This window comes from Sceloporus undulatus, chromosome 5 (genome assembly GCF_019175285.1).
Source record: "Sceloporus undulatus isolate JIND9_A2432 ecotype Alabama chromosome 5, SceUnd_v1.1, whole genome shotgun sequence".
In the NCBI taxonomy this organism is placed as follows: Eukaryota; Metazoa; Chordata; class Lepidosauria; order Squamata; family Phrynosomatidae; genus Sceloporus; species Sceloporus undulatus.
The window spans coordinates 141356122-141379879 of record NC_056526.1 but is presented as its reverse complement, the minus strand read 5'-3'; the positions used below and the strand labels follow the sequence as shown (position 1 = coordinate 141379879).

The following is a 23758-nucleotide window of genomic DNA, read 5'->3' as shown; positions in this document are numbered from 1 at the left end:
TCCCCAGGGGCATTTTCCCAGGCTTGCACATTCTGATCATGGGGAGGAGGGAGGACTCACCATCTGGCATTACCTGCCAGGGGCATTTTTCTCTTCCCCTTTCTTCAAGTTTGGGGATTCCCAGGGTGGCTGTCCTGTTCTTGTCTTTGCTCTTGGGGTGGGCAGCCAAGACAGGATTCCTCCATCTGCCAATGTCTCCCACAACCAGAGCTGTGGGGTGACTGCCTGTGGGTGACACCATGGGGTACTGCACGGAGTTGACATCAACTCTAATGATGCCACTGGGTAAGAGTACATCATTACCCATGTCAGGTTATAAATGAAGATATTTACTACAGAATCTGGTACATGAGGTCAGTGTAAGCTATTTACTTATCAAAAACATGTGTTATTTTTTGGGAAACTTGATTTCTTCAGGTATTATCTGAAAAATAATATGGAGACAGAAACATTATGTTCAGATGAAGATGCTCAGGAATTGCTGAGGGAGAGCCAGATTTCACTCCTGCAACTCAGTACTGTTGAGGTGGCAACCCAGCTTTCAATGCGTAACTTTGAACTGTTCCGGAACATTGAACCTACAGAGTATATAGATGACTTGTTTAAACTGAAATCTAAATCTAGCTGTGCTAACTTGAAAAAGTTTGAAGAATTAATAAACCAAGAAACCTTTTGGGTAGCATCTGAGATTCTGCGAGAAACCAACCAACTGAAAAGGATGAAGATAATTAAGCACTTCATTAAGATAGCATTGCACTGCAGGGAATGCAAAAACTTCAACTCCATGTTTGCAATAATAAGGTAAGCAAGGCTGTAATTCTTTCCTACTATTTAACATAAGTTTTAGTAAGGAATAGTATATAAAATGAAAAGTTACTAGGTAATATGAATAGAATGCTATGTTTATGTTTTTATTTTTCTGACTTAATAGTATAATGTTATAGTACTGTTTCATGAGTCTAACAATCCACAGTAGCGGCTTTGGACAGTATTTTTGTTTAAATGGGGTATTGTAAAAGCTGGGAGATTCCTCTAATTAGCTAAATTAATGTTTATTGCAAGCCTGCATTTAGCAATGTCTTATTGGTAAACATATGGAAAAAACCCTTTAAAATAACAAAAGGGCTCAAGCTTGACTTCCAAGGTCGCTAAAATGAGTACCCAGCTGGTTGGGGGCAATTAGCTTACACTTTGTAAACCGCTTAGGGAGTGCTTAAGTACACTGATAAGCATTATAGAAATGTACTTGTTACTGCTATTGCTAAAATAAACCTGTACAATTATTCCAGTTAGGAAAAGTAAACTGAGAAAAGAAATAACTTGTTTAACCCTTGTTTCCCCAGAGTTTATACTATTTTCTGTGTTGCAAAGTATGTGTATGAAAAGCTGAGAATAGTCATGTGTGTTTTAAACTGTTACTTTCAATTTTACTTGTTAATCCAAGTACTTTGTGTTGATGTGCAAGATTCCAGTTAGTAGCGAAACTGAAAACTTCACTTCTTGGGTGTCAGAGCTGAAGCTGACAGTCAAACTCATAGTTGACTGAAGTGAGACAAGATGCAAGGCAGCTTTTAATTTGTGGTTCAACAACAGCAAAAGGTTGATTTTGAACAGTTTATCACTTTATTTGATGAATTTCTTAATGTTGGCTGAGCCTCATGGATATTTTGTTCTATTTTTCAATGCAAATAAAACCATGTGAAGTATTTGGAGGCCTCAGTTATAAAGCAAACTGTACTTTGTTCTGTTGATAGTTTTCACATGATACTGAACAACATTGGTTATGAAAGATTGGTATTTGTATCTAGCAATTGATGCAAAGTGACCATATGTTGTGTCTTCTGGACCTTCCTATCATCCAATACCCTACATGAACCCATAAAAAAAACATTCAGATTGTGAGCATGTGTTCAATATTCTGATAGTGTCCACCTTTTCCTTTTTTGACAATGTTTTTAGTGCTTCTGTTTATTTTATTTATTTATTTATTTATACTATGGATAACAATAGGATGCAGTAAAACCAACTAATGCAATACAGAAAGAAAACTGCATGCGAAACACTTTGATTCTGGGGTGCCATCTGGCAGTGGCTGTTGACTTTTTCTGTGTATTTGACACTCACAATTTTCACCAGTCTTTTGTGTCCAATAGGCTAAATGATTGTAATTTACATGTGTTCATACACATGATGAAGCTTTATCAAGTTTTTGTCAAATTTGTCAACTGTCTCGGGCATTTGTGGGATGTATGACAGTGCTCTGATCAAAAACCTTTAATGGAAGAAGAAATTCTGAGAATTGTTGTGAAGGGTAGTGGAATTAAGACATCTCTGCAGAAGGGTAGAACTGGCAGTTGAAGAATCGTATAATAATTTGTTAGATGGTCTGAAACAATTAATTTTAGGATTGCGTAATTCAAGTATTTTAGTTGCCCATTTTAGCTGAAGATACTGGCTGTTACTGAATGACAGTTATCTAGGACTTGGACAATAGAGGGCTTTTATAATCAATATCACTACGGCATCTAAATGAGCATAGCTAGTCAATGTCTCTTCTAAATCTCTGGTAATGACATGCTCCCATTGCTAGTATACTAAGGGAATGACTCATAGCATTTTACAGCTGCAGTTTCTGAATAGACTTTACTGTGCCACTCATTACAGTTCTTTCATCTGGCAGTAACAAATGCTTACTGATGATCATTGCCACATCTTTATGCCCAAAATGGCCCTTGTTTATAAAAGTGTCTATTGCCACAATGTTGTTTGGAAGGCAATGTTGTAATATATCTGAGAGTTCTTTGGTAAGAGAGGAATGCCATGTCACTGCTACCATAATCTTTTGTTCACTCCTCAGTTTAGATAGACTGTTCAAACATGCAGCTCGTACAAAATCTGTGTTTTAAGATACTTTTTTTCTGGTTTTTTTGGACAGCAGAGATTTTATTTACTAGTGCCTAGGTTTCAGCCAACTGGTATTTTTGTTCTTATTTCACAAAACTGTGTGATAGTGCATGTTTGGGATGCTGTGTGTACATTTTGTTCTGAATGAATACTATATCACTTTTAAACTCATCTTTAATAATCTTTAAATCCTTTAAATTCATTTTTTAGTGGCCTGAACTTAGCTCCAGTTGCAAGACTGCGTACCACTTGGGAAAAACTTCCAAGCAAATATGAAAAATTATTTCAAGATCTCCAAGATTTGTTTGATCCATCTAGGAACATGGCAAAATACCGCAATATCTTGAATAGCCAAAACCTACAGCCTCCAATTATTCCGCTGTTCCCTGTAATAAAAAAAGACCTTACATTTCTTCATGAAGGTAAGTGCAAAAGATTTTGGAATCTTGCCCCCTCCCTATTTCTTTTTAAATTATTGTTGTTAAGGAGAGAATACTCTAGTTATTGCCTATAATTCTTTTGCCAATTTAGGAAATGACTCAAAAGTAGAAGGTTTAGTCAATTTTGAGAAACTGCGAATGATTGCAAAAGAGATCCGCCATGTAGGTCGAATGGCTTCTGTTAACATGGATCCTGCTTTAATGTTCAGGACTCGGTAAGTAGTTTTAACCAACAGAAAAACATACGAAATACATAATAAAATGTAATTATGATATAATCCTAATCAAATGATATTGATTTATTCTGTAACAGATAATTTGCTCTGTAATCTGTTATTGATGTTGACATGATAAGGACTTTGCATTAAAAAATGTATGTGTAGAATCAGAAAAAATAATTGGTTGTCATCATTTCACCAGACAGCTGACTGCATGTTATTTAACAGTGGTCCAATATTTTCAGATATGTCATTCTGAAATAGAATCATAGAATCGTAGAGTTGGAAGAGACCACAAGGGCCATCCAGTCCAACCCCCTGCCATGCAGGAAATCACAATCAAAGCATTCCCGACAGATGGCCATCCAGCCTCTGTTTGAAGACCTCTAAGGAAGGAGACTCCACTACACTTCGAGGGAGTGTGTTCCACTGTCGAACAGCCCTTACTGTCAGGAAGTTCCTCCTAATGTTTTCAGCAATGTCAGTATATAGGGTTCTATCTGCCCTTTATCATCTTGATTTTTACATTGGGTCTCCTAGCTGACATGGCCAATGAGCTTTTTGCAATAATAATTTAAAAAAACAAAACCTAGTCCTTCTAGATGTATAGACACATATGCCTCAGTTTCATTTTTGCCATGACCTTGTTCTTCCTGTTCTCATTTTCATTGAGCCATATGGCACAAGAAACTAACATGGACTCAATAAGTGGACTGTATTATTTTACATAAGATTTTCTGTCAAATATTTGTGTAATCTCTGCATACCGATACACTGCTAACACACAACTTGTTCTACACACATAAACTTTGTTTCGATTACACACCATCCAAAAGTATACACATGTGACATTCTTGTACCCAGATTTATTTGGGTTTCAGCATTGACCCAAATCAATTATCACTATGTTGTTTTTAAAAATATCCACAAGTTCAAAAGCTGTTTGAGAATTGTTTCTGAGGACTTTTTATAACCCCAGTGAATAGTAGTCACATGTCTCTAGAATACAACCATTGCTTCACATGTTTCAGTTTTAAGTTAATAAAAGATAAGAGACTACAATAAATATATTCATCATGGAGGAAGTATTGGTACCGTCTAGCAAATGTAACAACAAGGGATGTCATATTGAGGAGGGAGCAAGCTTGTTTTCTGCTGCTCCAGAGACTAGGACCCGGAGCAATGGATGCAAGCTGCAGGAAAAGAGATTCCACCTCAACATTAGGAGGAACTTCCTGACAGTAAGGGCTGTTCGACAGTGGAACACACTCCCTCGGAGTGTAGTGGAGTCTCCCTCCTTGGAGGTCTTCAAACGGAGGCTGGATGGTCATCTGTCAGGGATGCTTTGATCTGGATTTCCTGCATGGCAGGGGGTTGGACTGGATGGCCCTTGCGGTCTCTTCCAGCTCTATGATTCTATGATTCTATGTTCATCTGTAAAGGGCCATGAAAACTCCTCTTACTATATTTGGTGCTCCAAGCAGAAAGGGCATAGGGAAAGTAAGGGAGCCCTGATGGTGCAGTGGTTAAATGTCAGTACTTCAGCCACAAGGTTGTGAGTTTGATTCCAAAGACTCCAGGGTTGACTCAGCCTTCCATCCTTTCGTAGCTTGGTAAAATCCCCAGTTTGTTGGGGGAAATTAATTTTCAGATTGTAAAATGCTTAGAGAGTGCTGAGTTCATTGTTAAGAGGTATAGAAATGTACATACATGCTGTTGCTATCGCTAAGTTCGATATTGCCTTCTGAAGATTGTGAAAGCTCTCCAGGAAAACTTTTGCCACTAGTCTACCCCTCAGGAAAGGTAGGAAGGAAGTGGAGAAGTTTTTGCAGTGTTGCTTAGACTTCATTCACAGTGCAGAAATAATTCAGGTTGAGTCTACTTCAGTTGCAATGGCTGAGTGCTATGGAATTACAGGATTTATACTTCGTTGTAACATCAGAACTCTTTAACAGAGAAGGTTAACTGTCTCACAAAACTATAAATCCCAGAATTCCAAAGCATTAAGCCATGGCAGTTAAAGTGCCAATCTGGATTATTTCTGCAGTGTGGATGCAGCCTTTGAGATGCTCATGACATTTATGACCAATATTGCACAGCTGGGCACTCTTCTCTGACAAACAAGACAGATTATAAGAAGGTGTTGTAGTGCTGAAAGTACTTTGAAATGCAACAAAATTAAGAACAGAAGCTCTATTTGTGTCTTAAACCATATATATTTGTGGGCGGGGGGGGGGGGGGGCGAGAGAAACATGTCAAATGTCCTTGTCTAGCTGAGATGCTACAAGTAGAATGGATATCTCTTGGATACTTTATGTTGTTTAAAGTTTATGGAAGAGGACAGAATTAATAAACATTTAATTCCTTGCTAGTTTCATTCTTACTAAGTGAAGATAGTTATAAATACAATTTGCATTAAATCAATTAAAAAATTAAATATTCCATTCGATATGCTATGTAGAGAGTGGACACAGAGTGAATAATTTTTTTAAATGATTGTATATTATAGGAAGACCAGAGAGCAGAACATTCCAAATTTTAGAAATACTGTAAGCTTTAATCCTAATGTTTTAGTGCCCTATACTGTGCTGACTGAGAGAAGGCTATTCTGGGTATTCTGGTACTGCTTGTCCCAAAGTCTGATCTTTTCCTTCTGAGCTCATAATCTTTCTCTGTCTCTTCCTTAAACCCACGCTTCAATACTCATGGTTCTCACTTGCAGGAAGAAGAAGTGGAGGAGTCTGGGGTAAGTGGTTGGAGAGAACACATGCAGACCTCCATTCTTTTCTGAATATCTGCATTGTATCCTACTTGTTTCCCTTAATTTTCTGATGTTCTGGCATTTCTCCCTTTTGTTAACCCTTTTGTACTTGCATCATATTTAATCTCAGTTCTGCTTTTGCTTGAAGTCATAAATCCAAGAGCTGTGAAACCTTACAGAAATGCAAGCTACTAGATTACTTGGTTTGATCTATCAGCCTTTGCCTTGTATGAACCAGTCATGAGAAGAAGTCAACAAATGGAATTGCATGATGATGGTTCAGCTAAAAATTAGATATAAATTTATATCTGTCACATAAATTAATAGAACCATCCAAATCTATTTGTATTATAGATTTAATTACAATGTTTTTTACAGCTCAACTAACTAAATTTTCTTTCTACAAACCAGCCTTCATTTTTGCTGTTAACAAATTAGAAGCAAAATATCTCCCATACATAAAAACATTCAGATTTGCATGCTGTTTTCTCATTGAATAATAGAGTTAACAAGAAGGCCTGTTTATCTGGGGGAGGTGGATGAGGATAAAAAAAAAAAGACTTTTGGTATCTTATAAGTGGAATTAGTATTTTAATAGAGGTATCAAAAATATACAAAGAACATTTTCTGCCATGTTTTGAAAATAGCTGATTTTTAAATTCTTTGAGGGCTGGTTGGGAACACTTGGGTTCTACATGAGCCAGCATTAATGCTCCTCCCTTTCAGATACTCAGTTGACTGTTGGACAGACTAGGCTTTACCATTTTTTCAGAGATAAATTCTTTTCATATTTTTTTGCAGTGTAGGTCTCAAGGACATACGTTAATGGTAACATACATATCATTACAACTGAGCTTGAGAGTGTTCTTGATTTTATCCTTTTCTCTATTTTAGCTGTATGACTTACTTGAATGAGGCATGTAAGCTTTGGCTATAGATTGACATTCATGCAGACCTTTGCATGTTTCAAAATTTGCTGGAGGATGTGGTGATGAGTGAAGTTACACAATCGTTTTGTCTTCTTTCACTCCAGGTCTCTCAGTCAAGGCAGTACAAATGCAGCAGTATTAGATGTTGCACAAACAGGTGGACACAAAAAGCGGGTTCGACGCAGTTCCTTCCTCAATGCCAAAAAGTTATATGAAGATGCCCAGATGGCTCGTAAAGTCAAGCAGTATCTCTCTAATTTAGACCTGGAGATGGATGAAGAGAGCCTTCAGGCCCTCTCTCTGCAATGTGAACCAGCCAGCAATACATGTGAGGATTTTTCCTTTCATTTAGGTATATCAGTATAGAGAAGAATAGAATTGCAACCAGAGCATTTGCTTATGCTTGTCTTTAGGTACTGTTTGAGTACAGAAAAAAGTACTGTGTTAGCCATAGGTTTAAATTCATTATACATCTTTTGACAAAGCTTTCAGGGGCAGCGCTTCTACAAGAAGGCATTTAACTTACTTTTCTTCTTACTTAAGAAGTATAGGAACACCACATTGTGATCACTACTGTAGGCGAGTTTGGTCCGAAATAATGACTGTGTGGCTATACAGATGGACAATATGCAGCTGTCCCTTTTTGCCCCGGATTGGTGCCACAGCAACCACATGCAGTGGCACCAATCTGGTACCTGGAGGCAGCAAAAAGAAACTGCGAAAAACGGCTTCTTCATGCTCCCCGGAAAGAGCATCACAAACGTGCCGGCACACCATGATGATGCCCCTTCACTATTTGGGCATGCGCCAGACGTGCATCATCATGTCATGCTCTGTCTAGAAGGATGCACACCAAAATGGCACCTCGGCAGCATAATTAGGGTTGGAGCATGCGGACATTCAGCCCTCACCCCACCCACAGACCAGCACAAAGTACCGGTCTGTATAGCCCCATAGTTCTCATTTTAACTTACCGAAACATATTTGACAGCTTTATGATTAGATCAGTATGAGGTATGGGTGGGTTCTAGTTGTATAGAACAGTATGACCTGTTCATGGCCAATCTCTCCAAATTGTTCTTAATTGATAAGCAAGTTATCAGATGAGAAGTTTTCCTTGATACAAAGAAAGATATATGATATAGCCAAATGCTCAGTATACCTTTCATCTGTTTAAAATGGGTAAATTTGACAGCCAACCATCTTGTTTCGCTCTGTTCAGCCACAGGTTGTCATCATCATGATAGCTTCCACCCTACGAATCTGCATAGGTAGCCTTTAAATAATTGAGAGGAGGCAAGACTTTTGTTCTTGTTAAAAACTTAAAAGTACCTAAAACTTCCTGAACACTTGACAGGCCTCATGAAGGGAAAGGGAGAGCAATTGTTCAGGGTAAACATTATGTCCATCCTTTCCTAAATATTTTAGTATCGAGAGAGACTAAGGCATCAATCTTACATACACTTAGGAATCATCAGAAACACTGGAGTTGTTATAGATGAGCTCTTAATATATTTTAAATACATTTATAACTTTACTCACCAGAGGGTTTAAGGTCTGGCACTAACATAGGATACCTGTTGTTTTATGGTGTGCATCGTATAATGAAATAACTACATTGGTAGTAACTAGTTCAGTTCATTTTGTAATGATATAATTAATTTGGTAACACTGAACAATGTGATTAAGAAGAGACCCTTCTCTTAATGTTATTTATACATTGCTAGGATATTCATCCAGCATACCTCAGGTTGATGATAATTTTAGATTACAATTTGAATTAAACAAATGTTTGAATGGTATCATCTACAACCTTTGAAATTTCTTTCACACTAAATATGGCCAAGTGAACCAAAAACAGCCAAAGCTTGCCTATTGGTTTTAAACATGCACAAAAATGTTTGGGGCATCAAACTAACTTTATCATATTCTATCCAAATTAATTCCTTAATGTGCATAGTAGACAAAATCTAAAGGATTTGTTTGAGGGGTAACAGACATTTATTTATTTATTTATTTATTTATTTATTTATTTATGACAATACACATTAAAAACAAATCAACATAACCAGAAGTGAAAAGAAAAGGGAAAAATTTAAAATGGAAAAGGAACAAGTCAACAGGTATAATTGATAGATTGGATACAAACTCTTGCTGCAGTCTTTGTTTTACTTGCATTTCATAACATATCATGTTTGGTGATTCTGTGATCACGTTTGTAGATTGGTAGAATGGAAAAGGGACACAAATGCCCTAAAATATGTTATAAATAATTTATTTTATTAGTTAAAGATATAATGCATAAACATTATTAAGAAAAATGTAGCTTTTAAATTAAGCCTTTTTTTATGGCTAGCAAACTATAGTCACTTCTTTGTATCCATAGGGATTCCATCCTGAATCCTTCCATGGATAACAGAACCTCAACTTCCATTCTTCCCAATGGTGGTAAAATGTGTGCATACACCACTATTGGAGAGAATGGGCCAGAGCCATCTATGGATGCTCCAGTCTGCAGATGGCAAACCCGTTGAACAGGTTAGGCAACTGTAATTACATCATAAGAAGGAAAATTTAATACAGCTGGTTTATTCTCCTTGTGTTTCATGGGGTTTTTAAAATTATTTTGTGCAACATGAATTAATGACTTCTCCACTGCTGGTTAGGATACCATATTAGTGTAGTTAGTATTGCTGAGGGCTCAGTTTAAATAACAAAATCTTATCCCACCCCAAATATGTTAATCTTTAATATAAAACTATTTTTGTCAAATTATTATTTTTGCTGAAACAGACTATCAGGGTTACCTCTCTCTGTGAGTGTTCAGTAAATCTAAGGACTTCTGCGGCACTGCTGATAATAATCTAATAATATAAATTCTGCTTTTTGCTCAAGTACCCAAAACTTCTGGGGACAAGCGATCTGGAAAGCCTGAAACATCCCCAGTTGCACATAGGTCAGTGATCCAGCAAAAGGTGCAGCAGCAACAGCAGCACAAACCAAACCAAGCATTGCAGGTTCCTGCTGTGTCACTTTATCCTTCCCGTAAGAAAGTACCAGTCAAGGATCTTCCACCATTTGGTAAGTGCTGTGAGCTGTTTTGTCACGTAGAAAAACATACTTGATATTGTTAAACAAAATTTCAATAACAATTCTTTAAAAAATATTTTTCAATGATTAGCTGAAGTTAATATTAAAGTATTTATTTTCACAATAAAGGAATAAAACTTGAATAATGGGAAAGAAAAAACACAAGCATAACTTGTCACTTGCATAACTAGAAAAACTGTCAGTACACAGTTTCCATTCTTTTAACATTATGGTAGATGTAAGCCTTTGTATATAAAAATTTGGTGTTTTTTTTTCCCTTGAAGGGATAAATTCCCCACAAGCTTTGAAGAAAATTCTTTCACTCTCTGAAGAAGGAAGCTTAGACCGTCATAAGAAGCAAGCTGAGGACACTATTTCAAATGCATCTTCACAGCTATCTTCTCCTCCCACCTCACCTCAGAGCTCTCCAAGGAAAGGTATAAAAGTGTCATAAAATGCTTTTCATTTCTTTAATATTATCTTCTACAGTCATGTTTAGTATGACTATGGATTGTTGTTCTAAATATACCAAATTTCTAGTCAACCATAATTTTGCTTATCTATTTCTCATAATTGAAGTTTGCAAAAAAGTCTCTTCTCCTTCTTCAAAATTGTGGAGAATTAAGTAGGTAACATCAAATAATATCTAGGTGCAAAGAACTGTTTAGTTATAGAGATAATGATTGTATTTTAGTTTATTTTTGTTACTTCAACCTTTGTTGTTGTATCATGATTGTTTTTATTTGGTTTTTTTTATATCATACACTGCTCTTTTATGCAGTTTGGATTCATGATGCCTGAGGGCAGGGAACCGTCCAATTAATAAGATTGTATGTACAGCGCTGTGTAAATTTACAGCACTTTATAAATAAAGGTTAATAATAATAATAATAATAATAATAATAATAATGACAGTTTAGAATATTTTTTTGAAAGAAAAAAAAACAGTCCTTTCGCCATTTTTTTAGGCAAGACTGTCAAGCTCTGTGGGCCTGTGTCATTTGTGGGTCTGCTGGCAGGTGTTTTGGGGGGGGTAGGTGACCTCATGCCCGCACAGATCCCCCACCTTGTCTTGGCACTCTCAATTTCAAGCCAGGGGTATGGCAACCTTTTGAGCCCGGTTGCCCGGGTTGCTTTCCCTCAAACACTGAGGGTGTTCAGCATTCTGTGTTTGACTCTTTTCATCATTCATATCACCCCTCCGGAGGTGCTGGTTCCGTTTTTGCAACATTGAATATTATACCCCCCAAATACACCTTTTCTTATACTCAGTGCCAGTTCATCTCTTCCCTCCCCCCTCCTTTTTCTGAGCCAGCATGCATTGCAGAGCTTCCTCCAAAACCGCTCCAGGGGCGGGCCAAAGCGCTGTAGGCCTCCCCATACTTTACCTGCCTCTGACTGTGCCCTATTGTCCCCGTCATAGTTCCGAGCAAAAATAAGTCCGGCGGGCCCGCCAGCGCTGGAGGCCTCCCCCTCTTTGCCGGCCCCTGATGGGCCCCATGCCCTGTCAAAGGCCGGCAAAAAGAGCCGCCTAGGGTGCCCATCGGCTGGAAGGCCTGCCCCTCTTTACCAGCACCTGACCCTCAGGAAAGAGGCCTCATGGAGCCCAGTGCTGGCCCACCAGGTCCTGGGCTCCATCAGGGGCCTTCCCTCCACAAGAAACAGTCCCTCCGGATAGATAGGTCTGTTGGAGTAAGGTCTTTCTCCGCCAAACCTCTCCCTCCTGCGGTCGGTTGGCAGATTAGAACTCCTAGGGCGCCCGAGGGAGTGCTGGCCTGCCAAGCATGGGCTCCCTCGGGGCTACTCATGCCTCCGGCAAACCGCGCTCCTGGAGGGAGGTTTTGGGAGGGATAGACCCAGGGAGCCCAGAGCGGCCGCAGGCCTTGCCTCTCGGGCTCCCCTCCTTGCAAGACGCGCTCTCTGGAGGGAGGTTTTGTGGAGGAGGGGCCCAGGACGCCGCCCGCCAGGCCCTGGGCTCTCCCTCGGGGGGGGTCTTGACTCCGCCAAACGCCACTTCTCCGGAGGGAGTTTTGGCGGGAGGAGAGAACCCCCAGGGAGCCCAGGAGGGAGCAGGAGGACCCCCGCCTCCCTCCCGCCCGGTCCGCAGCTGTGAGGCAACCGCGGGCAGGGTGGGAGGGATGGGGAGCACTGCCGCTGCCTCCTGCCCTGCCGAGGACTAGAGGAGGAGCTCCTCCTCTTGATGCTGGCTGGCCAATGGGGGCAGGCTGGAGCTCCAACAGCCCGCCCCCTGCCAGCAGCCATTGGCTAGCCAGCCCCAGGAGGAGAAACTCCTCCTATTTAGCCCTCTGCGCGGCCCTGCAGGCATGCGCAGGGCTAGAGGAAGCCCCCGGCAGGTGGGTGATGGCGCACTGTCTGTGGCCCGCCCTCCTTGCCGCTGCCACCACCACAATACCGCCTGCGGCAGTCGGCGGCAGGACCGAGCTGGGGCCGGTCCTGCCGCCTCCGCAGGCTGGATGAGGCCCGCAGGCCAGGGGTTGCCGACCCCTGATTTAAGCCAATGGGGCTTGAATATGTGCAAATTTCCATTTATGAGTTTGTTATAGGGTTCCTCTTAGTTATTTTTTGAGGGAGCACAAGAATGACCAGTAGCTTCCCATGCCCCATGGTTTCTTCAGCAGTTTCTTTTAAATAATAATTCCTGGCTCAATTGTAGCAAAAACCCAGGCATCTGTTAATGCAAACATTCTAGTTTATTTCTCCTGGTATTATCATGCACTGCACTTCTCTGTGTGAAACTGTTCTTACTTTGTGTATATAGCGAGATCTTGTAGCACCTTTGAGACTAACTGAAAGAAAGAAGTTGGCAGCGTGAGCTTTTGTAGACTAAAGTCTACTTCCTCAGATGCATATAGTGAAGTCTCACTTTGGTTCACTTCAAGGAGCTACCCAAAGTATAATAAACAGTGTGTCCATCAGATTGGTGAGCTAACAATCTGTGGATTGGGGTGTCTGTGGCTCACCACATACCATATTATTAATTGGTGGCACATGGATGCTCTTACTTGGACATGCACACCTCACTGCCCATCTAATAATATGGAGTACAGCTGTCCATGTTTTTTCCCATCCTTGATGGGTGGAACTGAGCCTCCGCAGATGGGAAGGGTTCACTACATTCTTAGTACATGTTAAAGAGCACTAGGAGAATGTACTGTTCTCCTAATACATGGAAAACTGTTTTCTACTTTTAAAAACATTGATGTATTCTGAGCAGTAATGAAGAGCCAAGTAAGTGTTATACTTATGTGCACTGGTATCCTAATGAACAAACTGTTCTTGGGTTTCAAAATTGGCTGCTCCTCCTCCACTGTGAGGTTTCAAACATGTTAGGTCTTTTCATCAGTCCATCACTTCCAATTATCGTCTCCTAAAGCCCCTTTCCTTGCTTTGTTTACCTTAAAAAAACACTACTGTTTATTACCTTTATATGAAATTGTGTATAACATGGTGTTTGGCTCAGAAGATAACATTATAACCCATCATTAGCACATTGATACACATCAGACACACTTATTTCATCCTTTCAGATATTGGGCATTCTTCATCATTGGCTGTGTTAGTTAAGGCTGATGACTGTTGGGGGTTTCACTGTTGAAAGCTGCAGTACAATCCCATTTGGAGGGCCACAGACTGTCCTCTATATTTCTGTACTAATGGTAACTGACACTAACCAAAAGCTCACAATATCCATGATCCCTTACACTTTTGTTATACCATAAATATACACAAGCATGATTATGCTGGATCCCATAGTTGTGCGACTGCAGTGGATGCCAGGCCTTCACTTCATCTATTGCACAGCGGTAAATCAGCTGTTCATACATCAAGCCAAAAGTGAGAGGGCTGTGTGCACTTGGAAGATTATTGACTATCAGTAGGGACTACATTTATACCATGTTTGTGAAAGCACAATCTCTTGCCAACCATTTTTACACTAGGCTAGTGTCTCAGCAGGATTTCAGCCTGAAAATGTAACCAAGGCCTGTTACAGATAGCCAAAATAAAGCTGCTTCGAGTCACAGTGGAGGTATGGTGATTCAATGATGCATGCGTCCTAAGAGTCCAGAAGTCACACCAAAGCCACGTTCCAGCCCTAAGGACTGGAGCGTGGCTTTGGTGTAGCTCCTGGACTCTTAGGACACATGCATCATTGAAACACCATACCTCCGCTGTGACTCGAAGCAGCTTTATTTTGGCTGTCTGTAACAGGCCCAAGTTTCTGGTTGCACCAGTTAGAACAAGGTCACAGACCCTAAATGAAAAGTCATCTTTAGTCTGACCTGTTATTTTATATTAGCTTTGTTATATTTGCTTTATTAAATTCATGTGGTATGTTACATAACAATGATTTTACTTCATATTGAATCTTATCTTTACATATTTTAATGGTCCTTGACATAAATAATAATTAGAAACTAGGAAATTTACCCAGCATTGACAAGCTTGCTGTTAATGATTGTGCTAATGATTTTAATGTAACAGATATTTGGATAATAGCACCTATAGCCTTTTAAATATGCTTTATACACTGTTCACTGCAAAAGATACCAAAAACAATCACTTTCTGGGGGAAAGGCTGAAGTTTGCTCATCAGTCTCATACATACACAAAGTTTGAAGATGTCAGCTCATAAATGTAAATACCAAGTGTCATCTGATCAAGCTTGTGTATTTACATATCATAAAAACAAGAAGTAGAAAGTGTTTTTGGAAAGTACCTGGAATGGTTGATGGACTGGTGCCGTTGACTGCAATCTTACTGTAGTCTTCATTTCACCCCCATTAAATAATACAAGTTTGATGGCTCTGTGATCAATTATGCATGACAGAAAGACAAACATTTCAAATTATAGAGTATATGAGATACTGTATTTGTTCATGGAATAAAAATGTAAAATCAGATATAAGAGATTTATAGTTCATTTTTGTACAAATCATGGAAACTTTCTAATTGAGTAATATTATTCTTTTCCTTCTGCAGGTTATACTCTTGCTCCCAGTGGCACAGTGGATAACTTTTCAGACTCTGGTCACAGTGAAATTTCTTCCAGATCTAGCATTGTCAGCAATTCTTCATTTGACTCTATGCCAGTGTCACTACATGATGAAAGGAGACAGAGGCACTCTGTCAGCATTGTGGAAACTAATCTGGGAGTGGGCAGAATTGACCGAAGAGCCATAATTGAACCAGATCAGTACAGTCTAGGGTAGGCATTTAATGTCTGCGTAATCATGTTTATTAAAAGGCTGCTCAAAGGGTTTAGGTTTTCTCTTGAGAGCAGATTTTAGGGATCTGTGTTTGGCTGCCTGGTATCACTTCTGCAGTTCTGCCTTCTAATGAAAAGCACAACACACCTTCCTTATGACCCAGAAAAGTAGCACGACAATAATCTTCAATGTGATTTCAAGACTGATGTGTCCTCTTGGTATTTAGATTTAAATATAAAGTATAACATAGAAAAAAAATAGAATTTAGATTGATGATTTAGCCCTGTCTAATTGGGAGTCGAGCTACTTATAAAATAGCTGTACTTTGAGAATATTATCTGGATATTAAAAATGAAGGAAGGCCTATTGCAACCACTGGGCTTCCAGATACAGTGCATATGGGGTAATGGGAAATGTAGGAAGATCCTGTATTCAATATATTGTGTGTATCACAACATACTTTCTTCATGAGAATATGGGACAGAGGAGGGGAATGAGGACTGTTCCTTTAATAAACTAGTTGCCAGTACTTTTATACATTGTAATGTGCTTCTTAATTATTTTTATTTCCTTGTAGCTCCTATGCACCACTGTCAGAGAACAGAGGCTTGTATGCTGGGGCAACCATGCTTTCTTCTCCCAGTACAGAAGAGTTGTCACAGGATCAGGGAGATCGAGCATCACTTGATGCAGCAGATAGTGGTCGTGGTAGCTGGACTTCTTGCTCAAGTGGTTCCCATGACAACATACAGACAATACAGCACCAGCGAAGTTGGGAAACTCTTCCTTTTGGACATGCTCATTTCGATGGTTCAGGCGATGGGGCAGGACTGTGGGCCTCAGGCAGCCACATGGACCCGATGATGTTCTCCGATCATGGCACAAAGTATGGCAGGCAGAGTCAAGGTAGGGAGGGCCTTGATCAAGCACAGTCCAGAGCAAGCTGGGCATCCTCCACAGGCTACTGGGGAGAGGACTCTGAAGGTGATACAGGTACCATAAAACGGAAGGGTGGGAAGGATGTGTCAATTGAAGCTGAAACCAGTAGCATAACGTCCATAACAGCAGAGGACTCAAAGCCAGTTCCCATGCCAGCTCATATAGCTGTTTCAACAAGTAATACAAAGGGTCTTCTTGGTAAGTTTCACTTTTTTACCACAAAGTATGTATTTGCTATACATAGGCATTTATTCTTCAAATATTTTCCTAAAATCGTTCTTTTTAAAAGCAAAGCACAGAGCAATTTGAGAGTCTTATCTGATGTTTTGCTTTTCCAAAAAAAGCAATTTATGCTATGAAAAATAATACTTGTTATTGAAGAGATTCCATTACAGGGTTGCTGTTTTGATAGTTAAATAGTTTCTTGAAGTTGCCTTAGTATTGCCTACATTTTAGTCACTATGCCAGACTCTGGTATAGGGTATTCCCCCCACTAGTAGGTCAGTAATAATACAAACGCTATATTTTTATGAAGTAATTTGTCAGTTTGTTACAACAAGTTTATTTCACATTTTAATATGTGAATTTAAATTTGGACTTGTCTCTGAGTATTAAAAAGTGAAAATGCTGCTGTTAGTGATAAGTACAGCCTTGTGCCTTCCCAACGTGTGCAACTTCAACTCCACTCAGCCCCATCAGTATGTCTTCACTGGAAATGATAGGACTTGTTCAATACATCTGGAGGGCATCCAGTTGAGAAAGGCTAGTCTAGAGAATGAAAGGATTAGATTAAATCTTTTTACAGAAATGAAATTGTTGCAAACAAGTTTAGAACATACCGTATTTTCCGGTGTATAAGACGACTGGGTGTATAAGACGACCCCCAACATTTCCAGTTAAAATATAGAATTTGGGATATACTCGCTGTATAAGACTACCCCTCTTCCAAAGCACACTAAATAAAAATTTAAAAAACATCAGATTTGATTTCAATATGGTAATTTTAATTCAAATGCTTATGACATGCAGATACTTAGCTGGAAAACTTGTTGTATACAAAGCCTGCTTGGATTGGTCAGCTCTCCCTGCCTGCCCAGCCCTCCCTTGTCTCCAAGACTATCAGAGCGGTATTGCAAACACAGCTCTTTTTTCCATACCCTGGGCATCCTGGACACCTGCACCTTGTTCTGCCCTTCAGTTACACATGTGGCGACTGCAGATTCTCCAGTCCAGCTCAGAAGTTTCAGCACCTGCCCTATAAGATGACACCCGGTGTATAAGACAACCCCCGAGTTTTGAGAAGATTTTCCTGGGTTAAAAAGTAGCCTTATACGCCAGAAAATACAGTAATTTTTAAATGATATTAAATTTTTATTTTTATGATTAGGCATGTTTTTGTAGAGTTTAGTATGCAGCTGGTCTATGAAAGATGAAGAAGTGAAGACCCACAAGCCTTACTATGGTCCACAACACACTGCATAAATAATCCAGTTTGGGACCACTTTAACTTCCCTGGCTCAGTGCTAGGGAATCCTGGGAATTGTAGTTTCTTGTAGCACCAGAGCTCTGACAGAGAAGGCTAAATGCCTCACAAAAGTCCCCAGACCTCCCTAGCAATTAGCCAGGGCAGTTAAATCGGTCTCAAACTGGATTATTTCTGCAGTGTGTGGTGGACCTAAAACTTAGGAAAGAAAAAGACTGAGGAGCACTGGGACTTTTCATTTATATGTGCTCTTTACTCCTTGTTGACAACCCACAGCAGCTGCTTCCCCCACTTCATTATATGTTGCTGCAGCATGATACAAGTTATGAAAAGAAATTTACTTTCAGTAAATCACAAAAAACTATAACTCATAATTTTCCCTTCATGCCCCAGATGTGCAATTTAAGGGGGAAGTTCCCTTTGAGTCCCTATTTCATTTACCTCAAATATTTTGCTTGTGGATTTAAAAAACTTCATCCTTGCTGACCATTTAATTTAACAGTTACACACACACACACACACACACACACACACACACACATATATATATATATATACAGAGAGAGAGAGAGAGGTTATCTTGTGAGCATGCATGAGAGTGGAAGCAAAATACAGCACTACATGCTGGGGAGGGGGTCTTTGTAATCTGAATAATACATTTTTATTATATTGATTTTATTAGAGAGAATTAGGCAGAACATGCATCTTGTCAGAATGTATCTCAGGTCAGAGTACTATATATAAAACAATTGTAGCTCTAAAAATAATTCAAGATGTAAACTGGGTTATTGCTATTTGCATTTTTGCTAAAAGATGAAAACACTGTCATATATTGTCTCAACTGCAATGTTGTCTTATCAACTGGTACTTCCAAACATAAGCTTGAGACTCTTTTTCAAGGTGTCATCTTGCCTGTGTGCATAATTTAGTCTCATCACACGCTGGCTTCTATAATTGACTCAGGTTTTATATGACTTCTCTGCTTATTTCACTCTTTTTCATCTTCTGCATCTCTGCAAGTATGTATGTATGTTGACTGTATGGAACTTCCTGACAGTAAGGGCTGTTTGACAGTGGAACGCATTACCTCAGAGTGTAGTGGGGTCTCCTACTTAGAAGTCTTTAAACAGGCTAGACAGCCATCTGTTGGGGGTGTTTTGATTGAGAGTTCCTGCATGGCAGGGGGTTGGACTGGATGGCCCTTGTGGTCTCTTCCAACTCTATGATTCTATGAGTATATGTGATGTGTGCACATTATGTATTATATATACAGTTAATTCTTAGGTATATTATATAATGTGGATCTGATGACACAATTCAGCCACAACTAAGTATTTTTGGATTTTGTTTATTTGAATGAAACAGTTTAAAACACACTCTGTGCACCCCATCAAAATCAAAGAGATGTAGATGTGTTTATCTTTTGGCTGATTTGTATCTACCCTGTTCTATTTTTAATGTCAAACTGTTATGAAACCTGACCTCTGTTGGCAGCACATCTGAGCTACCATTATTAAGATTTAATGCACTCAAGTACAAGTATTTGTAATGTTTGTAACAAATATGTGAAAAAAATTGTTGCTAATGGTGTGCTATTTCACTGCAGCTCGAAAAGAGGGTCGCTATCGTGAACCACCACCAACCCCACCTGGTTATGTAGGAATACCTATTGATTTCACAGAAGGGGTTTCCCATCAACCTCGAAAACCACCAGATTACAACATAGCACTTCAGAGGTCTAGAATGGTGGCACGTTCAAGCGAAACCCCTGGGACTTCAGCTTCAGTTTCACAACAGCAAACACAGGGTCATTCATCTGGCAGACCTGTTAACAAACCTCAGTGGCATAAACCAAATGAGTTAGACCCACATCTTGCTCACTATCAGTCTCAAGGGTTTTCCACAGAAGAGGATGGTAAACATGTTATCACATTTTGAAAATAAGTAAATTCCAAAGTGCTTTTTCATCCAGGAGAGTTGATGTAGGTGCAAGAAAGATGCTACTGTTATCAGTCCTGAGTTTAATTTTTTTTCTGGGCTGTTATCTAATGGTTTCTTAGGGATTTTTTTAAATAAAAAAACAGCTGTTAAGACTGCTGTTTTTATGGCAGACATCCTAGTTTTTCACAGTACTTTCAGCAGTTAACAAAGCACATAGTACATTTTGGTGTTTGTTTGGTATCGTGTGTTGCTTTGTTCTCAGACTGAGCTCCTGTAGACATAATGCTCAAAGCATTTCATTTGGGCTCAAATCAAGTGGTGGTTTATTGTACTGTTCTGTATGCCTAGATATTATAATGTGTGTTCTTATTCTGTAGCACATTAGAGCTCTTAAGATTATGATTAATGGAACCAAGTTCAGAGATATATAACATTTCTAATAAATGTATAAAAAGTACAGCCTTGCTGAGTAAAATGTTAATTGACAGATTTTTAAAAATCTGATTGGATAACATTAAAGTGCAAATGTCAAAGCACCATTTTAAGTTCAAAGTTTTTTAATGTAAAGGGGAGGCAGGGAAGAGTATAAAAATATTTATACATTTCACTGTTCAATGAGAACAAAATGGGAATGCAGAATATATATATTAAAAAGGCTATTTAGTTTTGAAGACCATGAAATTTATTTCCCTCCTGTCCTATTGTGTTTGCAGAAGATGAGCAAGTCTCTGCCGTCTAAAGAACTGGGGCTTTCTGGATCCTGAGCAAGCCAACTTAAAGGAGAGCACAAGATGATGCCCCTAGTATAGGAGCCTTGGAACTCTAATTAAAGGATGGTGGACCTGTTTGCCTCCTTCCCTGCCTTAAAGCAGCATGGGGCTTCTTCTCTCCCTTCTTCCCTCACTCTTCTCCCCCTTGCATGTGAAATACTGTGAAGAAATTGCCCTGGCACTTTTCAAACTGTGTTGCTTGAATGCACAGTGCAGCGTTCTCCCAGCTACCACTGTCGCTGTCTGTCACATCACACAGTATCATTCCAAATTCCAAGTTCAACTCATCAGAATGATTAAGTCTGACTGCACCTCCCTGATGCCTGGAAGCATTTTTTAAAATTCTTCCTCAGAATTTAATGATGATCCTAGCACTTCACCTCGTTGGGATAATGAGATCAACTAGTTGACAAGCTACATTTGGCCTTTAACCTATTAGGAAAAAATGTGTTGAAATCCTTCAAGTACACAGTGCTTATTTGCTTGTTTACAATGCCTTTGTTGCTGTTCTAAATGTTGTGTTCAGAAAGGAAAAAAGTTACACCTTCATAATTACAGTATTATTTTGTACTTTTTAAGATGGTTTGCCAGCCTGGACTACTTCTTGTGGGGCAGGGGGAACGATTGTGTGGTTAAGTAAAGATGATGTGATCTGTAGGGGGGAATTCAGCCTTTCATTGACCTTTGAGCTCCATTTTTAGTGTTTCACTGGAAGCACAGTTCATAAATGGTAGGATTTGCTGCAAGTAATCAGTTGAGAAAGATAACCTTTTGTATCCCTCTCCTGTGTCCTGAAGAATACAGGATGGTGAGTGAAAACATTTTCTCCAATCAGAGGACAAATTGCAACTAAATCTTTTAAAATATTTTCCTTCACACACACCCCAACCTCACCCCACCCCTGCATAGATGTTGTCACAAATAAATTATAATGATAACACTACAGTTAATGCAATTCAGAAAACTGCTGCTAATGCAAGCTCTTAATACTGATCCAATAATCTTGTTTCTATTGGCTTAGTATTGAGAAATGTTGAACCTTTTAAAGAGAAATAATCAGTGTAGATCAGCCAGCTTTGATAGTGCAAACACATTCACAACTGTGGATGGCTTTTATGGAACACTGCATGTGTAGAGAAGGCCAATGGGTAGCAATCACCTGTTCAGAGCTGCTATTAAACCTTGAGGGATGACACTCCCACCCCTTCTATTTTTATGTTGGTTTTGCACAGACTCCGGAAAAAGTGAAGGCTGCCAATCCAAGTAGAACACAGATGTGAGGAACTGCTGGTCTTGGATTTTTTTCATTGAACTCAGCTGATCATATTGATCAGTAGATAAACGTAAATAGCTTCAACTTCTAAAGATCAAATTGCAGTGTTTTTTCACTGTATTGAACAATGTCAGTGCTTTATTTAATTATACTTTTTCCTCTAATCATGGCTTTTTGTCTATTTGCTTATATATCACATTGTCAATTATGCATTTGTAATTTTACATGTAATATGCATTTGCCAGTTTCATTATATAGGCTATGGACCTCATGTGCATATAGCAAGACAGAACAAACCTAGCTGTATCACAAGTTGCACAAATGTTATATAGGCATTAAGTAATTGTAGACCATAGGACTGCTAATCTCAGTTCACTCTGTGATGTCAAGTGCAGAATGTACAACTAACTGGTGATTTCCTCATACTTTTGATACTACTTGTACCTGTATGTCTTTTAGAAAGACATTGGTGGAGTCTGTATCCCTTTTGTATTTTTAATACAATAATTGTACATACTGGTTATATATTTTTGTTGAAAATGGTAGAAATGTACTATGTTTATGCTTCTATCCAGTTTTGTATGAAGCTGGAATATAAATAAATATAATGTTAATGATCTCTGTATTGTTCTGTGTTGTCCTGTATGTATGTTTAAGCTCGGATTTATCATTGTGTGTGTGTGTGAGAGAGAGAGAGAGAGTGCCACACACATAGCTTTCCTTGCTGGTGTCAGTGCATAGGTCAAGATCCTAATATTAACAGCAATGGCAAAACTTTTACACTAACATGTCACTAACAGTTCAGCACTGTAAAATCCCACTGTACTGACAGCTAAGCTAATTTTAACTAAATACTGTTGATAAATTAACATTATTAACATCTTGTTTCCCATGGAAGAACGTGAAGGGAAAATACCCTTCAGAGATTTTTTTTTTTACCTGTCTTGAGCTAGTTTTCACTTGCTCTCTCAGTCTGAATGAGGGTTTCAGCCAAGTTATATTCCTTGTTAAAATACAAGAGGATTTGCAAAGCAGCTTACATTCACCTGTCACTAGTGATATACTTGTGTTGAGTCATCTTGCCTCAGGCGGAAATTCACATGGCTTACTGCTTTTCAAATGATTTTAAAAAAATACCTGCACATAGGAAACTAGGTTACAGAGGAAAGGGCTTGAGCCTGGCCATCAGTCTGACACTTCTTTTTCTATGCATAGAGGAGCATACATGTCTAAAATGTATAGAGTGTTAGCCATCCTTTACAATCTGAAGTGTTATCACTGATTTACCACTTCTGTGAAAACTGGGCTTTGATTTCAATTTAGAACATGTTTTTGTTTGTTTCTAAGTTAATTTTAGTGCTTCCAAAGAGATCTGAAGCTAGAGTTAAGAGCTAGGTCCCATATCTCTTCTCGGCCATTTGATGGCTTGAGTATCAAGTATGCATTTTCATGTGTGGATTAGTTATCACTAAGTAATTGTCACAGAAAATATTTATTATCTAGGAATCAAAGAAATAAGGAATCAGTTTTAGGTTCTCGTGTTTTATAATGTTATATTTTATGGTTTTAGCTAAGAAAGCTTCAGGTATTGTGGTGCTATAAAATGTATATAAATCAATAGTTCCATGTGGCTAATCCAGGCCTTCATTTTAAAAATTAATAGCAAACCTTTATAGCAAATGGAGGAGAGGTTCAGAAGCACTTTTTATATAAAAGCCAGTTGTTTAAAGTATCATCTTTGATTGAACCTAAGCAGCTTTTTAAATCCCAGTCAGACTTTTT

General features: G+C 39.0%; 1 protein-coding gene across 1 annotated transcript in view; it reads left to right on the top strand.

Annotated features, from left to right (window-relative positions):
- RAPGEF2 (Rap guanine nucleotide exchange factor 2) overlaps positions 1-22595 on the top strand; it is a 226347-nt gene extending 203752 nt beyond the window's left edge. Inside the window, 11 exon segments of the mRNA XM_042469076.1 lie at positions 418-801; positions 3115-3326; positions 3436-3559; positions 6285-6308; positions 7357-7580; positions 10148-10333; positions 10627-10779; positions 15344-15569; positions 16148-16707; positions 19599-19907; positions 20647-22595. Of these exon segments, the coding sequence (XP_042325010.1) occupies positions 418-801; positions 3115-3326; positions 3436-3559; positions 6285-6308; positions 7357-7580; positions 10148-10333; positions 10627-10779; positions 15344-15569; positions 16148-16707; positions 19599-19907; positions 20647-20672 (2428 nt within the window). The 3' untranslated portion in view covers positions 20673-22595.
- Positions 22596-23758: the final 1163 nt, after the last annotated feature.